Below are 14,428 nucleotides of genomic sequence, written 5' to 3' on the forward strand. Positions count from 1 at the left end.
ATTTATGTAGGAAAAAAATTGTTTAAGCACTTCAGTTTATTATGTAGGCTTTGGTAATAAAAACCAGACAAACATGTAATTTTGTCACATTGCTACCACTAATAACAAAAATACAACATTAAGTATGGTCTTGTTCATCTGTCTACCTCATCTCTTGCAGGCAACATCAATCTCAATAGGGAATCAAAACCTCAGAGGACTCGGGGCAGAAAGGTAGCAATTATTGTGTGAGGCCTACTATGATACTACATGGATTTGTGGAAATTATGGGCAACTGGAAAATGCCTAACTAAAGTCATGCAATTCAATAGACAAAAAGCCCTATGTTGACCAAGTAAAACAAATGGTCATGTTCCATTGGACTTAGTTTGAGATTTCTAGTCATCTAAATACATACTACAGAGTGAAAGACTAAACCAACCTCACAAAAAAATGTAGAACTTAAATGTCTCCCTGGGCATATTTGCTCATGTGCACTGCTTTCAACAATATGCTACAATTAGTTTGTGCTAATCAGATTTTATTTCCACCAGATGCCCTGTTCATCTCCACTACAGCCTTGGCTAAGATGTTTAAAATCTATTCCCTATTCTGCTAAATGGGATAATAATACTTACTTCATAGAATGAATATCAAATGATTTAATGATTAACATGTGATGTGCTCAGGACAAAGCTCTAATACTGAGTGATCACTTAATTATCACTGTTACTGCCATCATTTAAAACACATGAAGAAATATTTATAACATATTTGAATAACTTGTTTCTAAGCATTTTTAGATTTCAATAAATATCTTAGATCAGTATTGATAAAACTTAGAGCTTACATTAAATTTTGTTATTTACTCTGACAAGGATCCAGAAAATGCATTTTGTTTCCCGAATTTGACTATTCATAAAGCTTTCCCTAAATGTCAGATTAAATGGGTCTGGTAAACATATACACCTCTATGGAAATTCTATTACTTGTCTCATGGAGGTAGAATTTCTGAGCTAAGCATATCTTTAAAAGGTTAAAGAAGTAAACTAATTAATTAATTAAAATGAAAGTCTTCAGGGTTTTAAACATATTTATATTAGCAATTATGGATGCAACCTGACAAACTGAGTTCTTAGAATTAATTAAAAAAAATGAAAGCTATCAAACCTTGAGTCAGACAAGTGTGTCTTTAGACACAAGTTAATCAGAGTTTTACTTTCACCCTAGAGCTTTGACCCAAATCTTTACTTATTAAAACTTTTGGTAATATTTTTCATTAGAGCACTTGGCCATGTTTACAGGGATGTACAAATGCAATATAGCTGTGGCCACACCAAACATGATGGATCCAAATAAAAGTCTACAGACTTAGCAGGCTAAATGCCCAAAAGGTATCATTATATAGATTTCTCAAAAATTATCTGGAGTTCCTGTTTCAGGAAAGCTCAGTTGTGGTTGTTGTATTGTAAATGTAGAGTGGTATATTTCAAAGCTCATTAGACAAGAGCAATATAAAACATATTTCAAATTTGCTTATAGTTACCGCCTCTCAAAAGAGAATGGCAGATATATTCAGACACAATTTAGGCATTCTGGTACATTTCCAAACAGTACCAGCAGCAGCTGTATAACACCAAGATAATCCAGTTCAACCAGATAGATTAGGGAGGGAGCATCTAGCTGGAATGAAAATAAATCTCTTTCTGTATCTCCAAATACATATGTAAGGAGTTTGACTGTATTCAAGTGTTTAGAATTCCTTTTCACTTTCATAGCTCTGTAAGTATTAGGCCTGAGGCAACTAGAAAGAAATGTGTTAACAAAGATCTGCAATCAGTTTAGTTCTACTTATGCTCATGAAAGATTAGCTACTAAAGAAACCACTATTATCATAACAACTGAAAAACAGACAATATATGCAAGTTTTCATCTTTGATCGTGAAGAGAAAGAAGTTAATGAGGTAAACCTACATAACTGCTTGAAGGAAATTTCTAAGCCCTGGTAGTGAAAGAAGGTACATGAGCAAACTTTGGAAGTCATCTGTATTGAGTTAAAGAGGGAGTGTGGTAAGGCTGAGGGGCTAGAATATATGGAGCAAAGTAAAACAGAGGAGAAAGCGGTACAAAGATAAGAGTGTGAGGCATGCAAAGGAAGTACCAGCTTTTAACTGGTGGATACACTGGAAATTATCCAGTGCAAGAGAAAGAACCATCAAAAAACTCCTAGCTCACACTGGGCTAGGAATTGTCAGTAAGAAAGGAAAGACTTGGGCCTCCCTGGTGGCGCAAGAGGTTAAACACTTTGCTATGAAGCAATCCGCAGCCTCTGTAGCATGAGTTCGATCTCTGGCCAGCCAGAAAGAAACCCGCATGGCGCAGCAGACTTCTCCTGACTCACCCGCTGCTCCCTTCAGCAGTGTATTTCAGTCAGTCTGCCTGTTCTGTTCCCCACTCTGTCTCTGGTGAATCCTCTCACCCCCCGCATCTCTGGCCTGTACCCCAGCTCTTGTATGCATAAATAAAAATAAATCTTAAGAATAAAATAAAGAAAGAAAGGAAAGACTTGGACTACCACGCCACTTACTAAAGAATAGTAACCATACTTTATTAATGGAACTGAATAAGCCCCAGGATAATATTCTCTTGACACAATGCAACAAAAGTAAAGACAAATTTCTGATTCAGTTAATTTGCAAGCTACTGATATGCACAATAGAATAAAATACAACCGTCTTTAAAAGAATATACATAAATCCAGTCTTGAAAGATGGAAAAGTTATAGTTTCTAATGTTCAAATAAAAATGACTAAGAGTGCAAAGAAAAGGAAAAGTATGGCCTATAGTCAGCAGAAAAATTAATATAAGTAGGCTCAAGGATATTAAGGAAAATGCAAACATAAGGGTAGAAATGGAAAATAAATTCACACTGCAGAAATAAAAAAATAACAGGGTAAACTTAAAGACATACCAATAAAATTATTAAAGTACTGAAAAAATAAAAAAGAGTTGGGAAAAATTAATAAAGTCTCAATGAATCTTTTGTGCCATATCAAGTGGCCTACCATGGGAAACTGAAGTCCTAAGAAGAGGAGTGGGTGTTTTAGAAATAACAGCTAAACAAATTTCCCAAATTGGTGAAAAATATAAACTGATGAATGCAAGAACTTCAACAAACACTAGACCTGAAAAAAAATGCCTTAAGACACCTCATAATAAACCTGCTGAAAAAGAGAAAAGAAAAATCTTTTATTTATTTATTTATTTTTTTAAAGAGGCATGAATTTTTATTTATTTATTTGTTTGTTTGTTTGTTTGTTTATACATGCACTGGGTACAGTCAGAAGCGCGGGAGGGTGAGAGAATTCACCAGAGCCAGAGCGGGGAGCAGAGCAGGCAGAAGGACCGAAGTACACTGCTGAGGGGAGCAGCGGGCGGCAGGAGAGGTCTGCGCGCCATGTGAGACCCTCCTCCGGTGGCCGGGGAGCAGCAGGGGATCGAACCGGCGCTGCAGAGGCCGCAGAGGCTTCGCAACCCAGCGCTCAACCGCTGCGCCACGGGGGAGGCCCGAAAAGAAAAATCTTTAAAGAAGTTGTACAGTGGTGCAAAAATAAAAAAGATAACAGACCTTTTGTATGAAATTATATAGATCAGGGAACACTAGAACAACATTCTAAAATAACTGGAAACAAATGCCTAAGAATTCTGTAAGTAGTGAACATTCCTAAAATTTAAATGCAATGCAGATTTTTTTAAACCAATAAAACACAAGGACATTTCTTGTCAGTAAATAAATAAAAGATATATTGAAGGATGTCAGTTAGCAGCAAGAAAAATGACTACCCTTCCACCTGTGCTTGGATCTCGACTCCCCTCGCCACCACCCACACAGTTTGCCTGTGGGGTGATACACTCCTTTTTATGTATTATAAATTCAACCTTTCCCTCAACCACAAAAAATGAAAACAGGGACTTTCCTATCCTATTCAGTCCATTATTTTTTTGGTTTTTTCCCACTCCATTATTTTTGATGCCTGCCGTACTCAGGTACTCAAAATTATTTGTTCAAGTTGGGAATAAATAAAGGTTGGAAATGTATAATATGTAAGAACACTTCCATCTTGAAAGTTCTATAATTTCATTTGGAGAAAATCAGGTGCAACAATGAACTTCTGACTTAGGGTTAGAGGTTTATCAAACTTCAACAACAGGTATCTAGATGAACATAATATTTGTCATCCTTGACTTTACTTCAGATAAAGTCACTTTATACTTAAGGCTAAAGATGAAATAAATAAAATAGGAAATGACAACAAATGATTCTTACTCTTTTTCCCATCCATATCTGCATGGATTTTCCGAGCCAAGAATCCACTCTTGTACACAGCAGCATTTGGATCATGAGGAATGTCCAAGAATGGGTTGGTAGTGCTCCCAATGCGAGTGAGGGTCTTTGGATGTGTTCCATTAGCCTTCTCATCATTACCTTCTGATGGGGATTTTTTTTTCTCTTCATCATCTCTAAAGGGAGAAACACAAAGATTGAGCACCTATCACAATAGTTTTTTAGTGTAACGACCATGCTTTCCAATGGTCTATCTTGATAACAATAACTCTGTAAGGGCCTCCTTTATTTTTTTTTTAAAGTGTCTCCCATGTATCAAGTGTTAATGTACAAAGTAAGACTTCTACCAGTATCCTGCATAATAGATAAGGAAACAGAATTTAAATAAATACCAGTGGCCACAGATTCAAGGAAGATTAATTAAAGGAAGAGAAAGTAAAGACATGACTGTAAAATCTTTAAAGCTTTGGCTCTTTGCACCCACTATAAAGCCTTCATGACTGTCTTTTAAACAAATGGGGGTTCTTTGGCAAAGGACCATGATTTTGATTTTTGACCATTTTTGCAGAATCTAGCATAATGCCAAGAAAACAACCAATAATTACATATTTAGCCCATGAACAATATAGACTACACCTGCCAAGTAACCAAGTTAATCTCTAATATCAAAATTCCAGGTAAAACCACCACTGGGTTAGAATGGTGGTGCCATGCACAGTATTTTGGCATCTTATAGCTATCAGTCTTCCAACTGCTAAAAGTGTGGGGCATCCTATCAGTCACTGAGAAAAATTGCCAAGCCCTTTTTATTCCCTGTTCCTTCAGGGACAAATTTATGAGACAAATTTAACTGAGGTTACAACATAAAGTATAAAGCAGGCAGAAAATGTATAGTCAGATTCAGTTAATAAAGAGGAGGGAAGAACAAAGCAAAGTTAATAAGCTCTGCTATACTCTTGGAAAACACAATAATAAAAGCATTTGTCTTAGTTGACCTATTTTAATTTCCTAAATCACTTCTGGTTTCTTTATTAAAATTTGATCATTGAATCTTTTCATTAAAACTTCAAGAAAGAAAATCACCACAAAAATATATTTAAAATAAATTATAAAATTGACAATTGTCAGAAGAGTTTGTTGATCAGAGAAAAACACTTTTTTCCTTCCATTAGTATTTGATAAGTTATTGTGAAATATATGAAAATAACACTAGACGCTTAGTCATCTACATTTTACTTTTACGCTAATTTTAGACTTGCAAAGATAGTACACAGAGTTCCCATATGCCCATCATCCAGTTTCCCGATGTTAACATCTTATATAACCATAGCAAAAAATTCAAATGAAGAAAACAGTACAGTACTATGAATTAAACTTCAGACTTTATTCAGATTTCACCAGTGTTTTCATTAAAGTTTGTTTCTCTTCCAGGATCCCACCCAGGACCGCGCTGTACATTCTATTGTCATGTCTCCTTTAATCTCCTCCAGTCAGTGACGGTTCCTTTTAGTCTTGTACTTTGTGACCTTGACATGTTGAGGAGTATGGGTGGGTTATTTTGTACAATATTCCCCATTTAGGCATGTTTGATGTTTTCTCATGTTTAGATTAAGGTTACGAATTTTTGGAAAAGATACTGTAGGTGGGGCACTCTCTCAGGGATCAGATAAGGGAGTGCATGTTTTATTACTATTATTAGTGACATTAACCTTGACAGCTTGATTAAGGTAGATATAGCCTAAGTTTCTATACTGTAAAGTTACTATTTTCCTTTGTAAATAATTTGGACACAATATTTTGTGACAATGCAACTGTCCTGCTTCTCAAACTTTTGGCCATGAATTTTAGCATTCATCAGTGGATCTGTCTTTGACAATTATTACTATGATAATTTAATGGGAAACTTTTATTTTCATAAGTTCTTCTACATTATAAGTTGGAATTCTGTAATTATGGACTCACAGATATTTATTTTATGTTTTGATTATAATCAAACACTATCCATATTGACATTTCTCAAAATTTTCTAGCTTTGGTCATTGGGTGTTGTATCCAACAGACTCCTCTGTTGCTTTAACACATCTTATCCTTTTGCTTTGTACGTATTTTGTTTTGTGAGTATTTCTTTTCTTCAGGAATCAGATGTTTTAGAGTTTATCTTGTATTTTCCTTACTCCAGCCCTGGAAGCAACCATTTCTTAAAGTGTATGATTAATGTTATTGGAAAATGGCAGTTAGACACCAAATCGAAGGGCTCGGTGTGCTCTATTATCTCTAATATATTTATTTGTTCAATCCTAGTAAGCATATAGACTAATTTAAGAATTTTCTACCTAAACCCATGTGAGAAATTTATTTACTAGAGTGACTTAACAGTATGCAGTCAAACACCCTTTTCCACAGTTGCTCAGTTCCTTCCTCACTCTCTTCACAATATTTTAAGTAATTCATTTGCAAAATAATTATAGTCTATATTCTCTTTTGCATTCCCCATGTCCTGGCTGATTTTTGGTTAAAAATTTTTTTTTTCCTTGGTTTGTGCAGTTCTATGGGATTAGATAAGGCAGATCTACTACCACAACAAAGAGAACATTGATCACCTCTAATTTCCTTACTGCTGCCCTTTTAAAGTCAGTTCCTCTCAAGTACCAATTCCTGACAAATACTCACCTGCCTTCTAGCCCGACAATTTTCCCTTCTTCAGAGTAGCATATAATTGATTTCTTTTAATATATGGCTCACAGAAATTAATGTGATGGAGAATAGTGTTCATAATTTGATACTATATGGTTAAAAATTATAAAAAATATCTACATAGAATATGCCTGGAAGAAGAGAAAAATGGACAAGGTTGTATCTGGGGAATTAGTGGATGGCTAAAGTAGAGCAGGAGAGGGACTTGTTTTTCATCGTTTAGTCTTCATTTTTTTTTAAAAAAAAATATACATAAAGTGCATGCATTGATGTTTCCCCAAAAGTAATTAGTCAAAACCAATAACTGAAAAAATAAGTACTTATCTAAAATAAATGAATGAGTTATTGGTTTCTTTTCCTTGGAAAATATAAGATTCACTCATATCATGCAAATCAATAGTTTGCTCCCTTTTACCGCCTGGTTAAGCCATTTTATGGTTACACCAATTTATTTATCCATTTGCCTCCCCTAGCTTTATTATTAAGATACAATTATATATGGTAAAATATTTACTACACCAAGTTGATTAGCACATCCACGGCCTCACATATTTACTCCTTTTATTGATATGTGATGACATTTAGATCATTTTCTTAGCAAATTTCACTTATACAATGCAGTGTAATCAACTCTAGCCACCATGTTATAAATTAGATTTTTAGACCATATTCATGTTATAACTTAGAGTTTGTACCTTTTTATTAACCTCACCCTATTTGCCCCTATTTGCCCCTCAGGCTGACAACCACTTTTCTGTTTCTATGAGTTAAAAATTAAGGGAAAAAAATTCACATTCATATCATACCATGTGGATTTATCTTTTTCTGTCTATTTCACTTAATATAATGCCTTCTAGGTTTATCTATGTTGTTGAAAAATACAGGATTTCTTTAAGTTTGCAAAATATTCAATTATACATATATACCACATCTTTATCCATTCATCTGTAAACACAGAAGTTGTTTCCATACCTTGGCTATTGTAAATAATGCTATGAATATGGCAGAACATTACTTGAAATGATGATTTTGCTTCCTCTGGCTATCTATCCAGAAGTGAAACTGGTAAATTATATAGTATTTCTATTTTTAATTTCTTGAAGAACCTCCATGCTGTTTTCTATAATTGGTTATAACTAGTTTATAGTCTCATCAACAGTGCAACATTGCTAAGATTTTTTTCTTTTGTCTTTTTGATAATAGATAATGGGTGTGAGATGTTCTCTCACTGTGGCTTTCATTTGCATTTTCCTGATGATTAGTGATGTTAAGACCATTTCATATACTTGTTGGTCATCTTTCTGTTTGGAAAAATGCCTGGTGTAGGTGACTTGAATTTTTTTCTACTGAGTTATAGGAATTCCTTATTTGTTTTGGTTTATAAACCCTGGTTTGTAATATTTTCTACTATTTCATAGGTTGACCTTTAATTTTGTTAATGATTTCCCTTGTTTTGCAGTCAAGACCAATATGAAGGAGCTATTTTCCTATATATTTTTTGTTTTCCCAAGGGATTTTATAGTTTCAGGTCTGATGTTCAAGGCTTTATTCCAATGAGCTGATTTTTGTGTATGGTGTAAGAGATGGGTGCAGTTTACCCAACATCATTTATTAAAGAAATTATCTTTTCCTCACTGTAATTCTTAGTTCCTATGTCATAAGTTAAATTACCATATATGCAAAAATTTATTTCCATGCTCTCCATTCTGTTGGCTTGATCTACCTGTGTATTTTATGCCAGTATTATACTGTTTTAATTACTATAGCTTTGTAGTATGGTTTGAAATCAAAAAGCATGAAGTCTCCAGCCTTCTTAAGGATTTTTTTTACATCTATGTTCATCAGGGATATTGACCCAAGATTTTCTTTTCTTACAGTGTCTTTTCCTGATTCTGGTAGAAAGGTAATGATGGTTTCATTAGTTTGAGTGTTCTTTCTTCAATTTTTTGGGAAGATTTAAAGAAGGACAGGATTAAATCTTCATATATTTGGTAGATCTCATCAATGAAATCACCTGGTCTTTGAATTTTATTTGCTGGGAGGTTTTTGATTATTAATACAATCTTTATTAGTATTTAGTTTGCTCAGCTTTTCTATTTTTTCAAGATTCAGCCTTGGTAGGTTATATGTTTCTAAGAATTTATCCTTTTCCTCTCATTTGTCCAATTTGCTGGTGTATAAGATTATTAGAATCCTTTGAATTTCTGGGTATCAGTTATAAGGTCTTCCCTTTCATTTCTAAATTTATTTATGTCTATTTTTCATGTTATGTCTAGATAACTGGTTGTCTGTTTTATTTTTTTCAAAAGGTGCCTTAGTGGTAAGCGTGGTATTGCAACATACATGTGAAAGGTGGAATCCTACATTTCTAAATAATACACAGTATTGTTAACTAATGCTATATAAAAATAATAAAATAAAAATCTAGCTCTTTGTTTCTCTGATCTTTTCTATTGTTTCTAATATATTTCATTTCTACTCTGCACTTTGTTATTTCCTTTTTTCTTCTAACCTTGGGTTTGGTTTCGCCTTCCTTGTGGTGTAAAATCAGGTTCTTCACTTAATAAAATTTCTTTATAATAAAATTGTTAAAGTAGGCATTGACTGCTAAAAAGTACCTTCCTTAGACATGATTTTTATGCATCCCATGCTTTGTAATGTGGTCCTATATATTTTCACTTGTCTCAGGATATTGTTTCATTTCTCTTTTGAAAGATATTTGGGTTGTTTCTAGGTTCTACATTTTGTTTTTATAATGAAAAATTGTGTTTGCAACTATCAGCATAATATACAAATAAACTAAAGCAGATTTTCCATATTAGAATAAATCCAGAAAGGAGTTTCTTACTCTTTATATGGATTACTCTATTATATGGATTACCAGTAAGAAGTAGTACTGTTAAGATATAAATTCAGATGTATTTGAGAAAAAAAGAGTAACCTCCTTTCTTAAAAATACAAATTGTAGTATTTTAAGTATTGTAGTAATTTAAGTATTGTTTATTGAAGATCACTCTATTCTGTGTATCCTATATAATTTTTCATGACTGTGCAACTAATTAACTACACAAAGCAAATTTTGATATCAGCCACTTAAAATCTACTTATCTGAAGGTAATTATCTCCTTCTCAATTTCACCTATTTACAAAGTACCTAGAAATATTAGGTACTTTTATTGTTGTCATTTCATCTTATATTGCACTTGGTAGTTATAACAAATACACAGTTTTGTGTTGTTATAATTTATTTAAATAAGCTGAATTTCTAAAAAAGGTCCTGGAAACAGATGGTTGTTACTAAAAACAATTTTGATTACTTATAAAATTAGCAAATCCAGGGGGAAAATAATAGTAAATTTTATCAAGTTTTTCTTTTTTTCATGCAGCAATATTTAAAATTTATCACACAGAAAGTATTATTTTCTCATTTTGAAGGAGAAAACCAGGACACAGATTAAAAGTTAATGAACTGTAAACTGCTTGACTTCAACATTATTCATAAAGCTGCTCTCAATATTTGAGGCTTAATAATGTTTTTTTGGGATTTCTGTTGTGAGTAGAAAACCAGAATGATTATTCATGGAATCAGGTTGATTATTTTAGACATTAAGAGCCTAAAGAAATTATTACTATAACTTTTGTTCCCAAACATTTCAAAAGGAGATTAATCTTTTTCTCATATGGAATAAACTAAACAAAAACCTCAGAATAGAGATTGATAAAGCAGGTTTATTTTATGAATATAATATATCACATTTAATATAAAATATATCAATTAGAAAGGTGGAACATTATTTCACAAACACACAGTTTAGAAATCTTGGAATGTATATAACAGTAGTCAGCCTCAGCAAAATTAAAAATTGAAAAATCAAACAGAACAAAATTCTGTTTCATTTTATACTTGTATAGTTACACAGTTTTATAGAAATTCTGATTTATGCAAAAAAGGAGCTATAAATGATAAAAGTTTTTACTTTAAATGGCCTACATTACAAGCTTAGGCTAGTCTTTAATAGACATAAGACGGCTATAAAACTTTAATCTGAGATTTATAAAAGCAAGTTGGTACATGTAACACATTTTGTATTTTAAATTGAAACCACTTTTAAAAATACTTTTAAATGAATATAATGTAGAATCAAATTATTATCGAATCCTGAGACACTATGAAGAACGATGTTTCCAGTGAACACAAAACCAATCTGAAAAGCACTGTAGTATACAGGGTTGGCATCAAAGGTATCTTGCAATTATGCAAGATAATCTATCCCATAAAATCAGATGTTTAGCCGTAAAATGCAAAATAGGGGCTTTATTTCCTAATGATACAGTGTATTACATGTCAACCCAAATAATCCTAAAAAGTGGCTATAACAGTAAAAATGCCTATATATCTAAATAAAACCCCAGTTAATTACATGAGATATAAAATGCTTAAAATTTTTGCTTTCATATCACCCAACTATTATCATGGTTTTGAATACAGAGATGCTTTGTTTACAGTAACAGAATTCTTTCCTAACACTGGGTACACTCTTCAAAATGACTACCCATGAATGGCTTTCTATCAATTACATTTATATTATGTTTGAAACCTGCACCCCAGCCCCAGTCTTGTTTAAAATGTACTGAGTTTGGGGTATGCAAATAGGATTTTTCTCTACATAAATGTCAATCAAAAGTTGTAAAGTTACAACATCTAATATGGTAGCCACTAGCCAAATATAGGTGTTGAAAACTTGAAATGTGCATAGTTCAGCTTGAAATGTGCAATAAGTAAAAAAAAAACTAAGATTTCAAAAGACTTAGTATATAAAATTGAAATTATTTCAATAAATTTTGTACTGATTACAGGTCAAAACTACAATATTCTGGTTAATTTACAAATATACTATGAAATTAATTTTATGTTTCATTTTATACTAGTTATTAAATAATTAAAATTATACTCATTGTAATGTATGTAATGGCATGCATTACATTTCTTTTTGTGTTTTCCAATGAGCTGGCCACTCATGGGTAACTGTGATCTATTTGCTATCTATAAATCACAGCAGAACATTCCTTGATTACCTACAGAGTATAGCTCATATCACAAAGCAGACCCGGGGACGCCTAGGCCACTGTTGACCTGATTACATAACTATCTCCATGGTGGTCTCAGGATAACTCTGCCTGTGATAACATCATACTTTGCTGACACAAACGTCTCATGATCATGATGTCCCCTTCCCTGTCCCTTGTAGTACTTTGTCCCCCATTCTTATCCACCCTCCAGAGTCTATTCCTCATACTATTGTCACATGATCAGCTTTTACTGTCCTACATGATTTCAATAAATGGCACAAGAACTTCTGCTCAAGTAGCAGAGTCTTGCCTTGCAAACCTGCTCCACATTCGTCATGTCCCTCATCATGTTCCTGCTGCAATACCTTTTCATCAGGGCTGTTGTTGGAGATGCTTAAATCTGAATATCAAAACTAAAAGATATTTTACTAGGACAATAACAATTGGAGTAATGTCCAAGGGACTATGGCTCAGTGGACCCCGACAATAAGTGAAAGTCAAAATTATTCAACCTTGCAAAACAAGTATTATTGATATTGGGAAGTCCAGTGAACTGAAGTCCAGCCTGACTTCATCGGGCTGAGAATAAAAATCTGTCCTGCTCAGAAATGCAAGTTGGTGCCAACTAGAGGTGGCTGTGCTATGGGCTTAAATGTGGATGGGCCTGTGCTGGCTGGAACTTCTAGGATGGAAGTGATATTAGGAATAATACTTTAAAGACCTTCTCCCTCCCTGGCAGTAGTGTCCTCTTTAGTGACCCACCCCATTCTGTATTTCTGCTCTTCTTTCCATATCTCCCCAGAACTGCTGCCAGGCTCAAACTGAGACAAGGAATTTCAGAAAATTGGAATCAGTATCCTGACTACTGGATTTACCTTATTCCTGATGCCTCAACAGAGATTTTCATAGATAAGTGACAGGGCCTCCTCACAAGGAGGGTATTTCAACTGTATACAGAAGCAAATATAAATTAATACAATACTGATAAAGAACTCTATAAAAAAAATTAACTCATTTCTATAGTAAAAAGCTCCATCTAACCAGGCCTTTTCTGAGTATCCTGAACCACTAAGGAATTTTCAAGATGATGATACAAATGATTTTTTAAAAGTAAAATAGAAGAGACACAACAGGACTCACTGCCTTAATTGCAAAAAGAATGATTCATACATGCATATTTTGTACATTTAAAAAGCCTCCAAGCAGAATATTTTTTTGCTGAGATTCCAGACATCTCAACACTTCACAACCTACGAAATTCCCCCATTCTTCAAACTAAACTATTATTCTCTCAGTAATCAAGGGTATGATTCATTGGGTAGTCTAAGTCCATGACTATTTGATAACCCAGTTCGTTTCAAGAATGGCATAAGCTCTAATGCTAAGAGTGGAAAACCTTACACTCTGTTCTTTCTAAAGGGCAACTGTAAATCATAAATTTCCTATATTCTGCCTGATTTATGAAAGGCAGTTTTATTTCTAAGCAAAACTATCAGATAAGGAATCATACAAATCCAATCAAATCTTCTATTGTATTGGAACTCCACAAAGAATGGGAAAAATCTGCTTCCTAGAATTTACAAAAGCTGAACATCATTACATGGACTGACCCATTGAGTGGAATTTGAAATATTCCATTTTGGCAAGTTTCAGGATAGTGGGGTTTCAACTATACCAGGGTTGTTAAGTTAGGATCAGACTTGAAAATTAAGTCATCTTGAGGCATCTCAGTTAAGTGGAATTAAAATATTGAAATCAAATATAAATTGGTGGAGCTTGTGTGTGTGTTGGGTGGTAAAATAACAGTTGGAAAGAAAACACATTTTCCAGAGCAGAATTGGAATATTACTCAACCTTCACTCAGGGTGAAATCATCATTAAGTATGATACTGGAATTATGTAATGAAGATAAGTCAATTATGCCAGGCAGAAGAAATGAAAAGGGGACTTTTAGCATTAAGTGTGTACTCACCTCCTCTTTTACACTAGAGTAAAATATACTTTAATATAAAAGTTAGAATTTTAACCATGTTAAAATGGTACAGACTTGTGGTATTACACACATTTACACTGTTGTGAAACCAAAACAATCATCCATCTCCAGAATTTTTCATCCCAACGTGTAATTCTGTACCCATTAAGTAATTTCTCATTGCCTCTGACTCTAATCACTCACAAACAACATTCCACTTCCTACTGCTATGAATCTGACTATTGTAGGTATACTTTATCTTTGTGGAATCATAACAATATTTGTCTTTCTGTGACTGTTTTATTATAAACTTAAGCTTAATGACTTAATGGCTTATGGCTAAGTGTAGAATAATGCCCTGAAGATTC

General features: G+C 33.5%; 1 protein-coding gene across 7 annotated transcripts in view; it reads right to left on the bottom strand.

The window, feature by feature from the left end:
* Positions 1-14,428, bottom strand: part of PSD3 (pleckstrin and Sec7 domain containing 3) — a gene marked incomplete at both ends in the record, with an annotated part of 417,861 nt that overhangs the window by 72,671 nt on the left and 330,762 nt on the right. For all 7 annotated transcript variants that reach the window (XM_084231033.1, XM_084231037.1, XM_084231038.1 and 4 more), the window contains one exon: positions 4,307-4,500. In XM_084231033.1, the coding sequence (XP_084087159.1) occupies positions 4,307-4,500 (194 nt within the window). The remainder of the gene's footprint in view (positions 1-4,306; positions 4,501-14,428) is intronic.

Source organism: Talpa europaea (assembly GCF_964194135.1).
Source record: "Talpa europaea genome assembly, chromosome: 4".
Classification (NCBI taxonomy): Eukaryota; Metazoa; Chordata; class Mammalia; order Eulipotyphla; family Talpidae; genus Talpa; species Talpa europaea.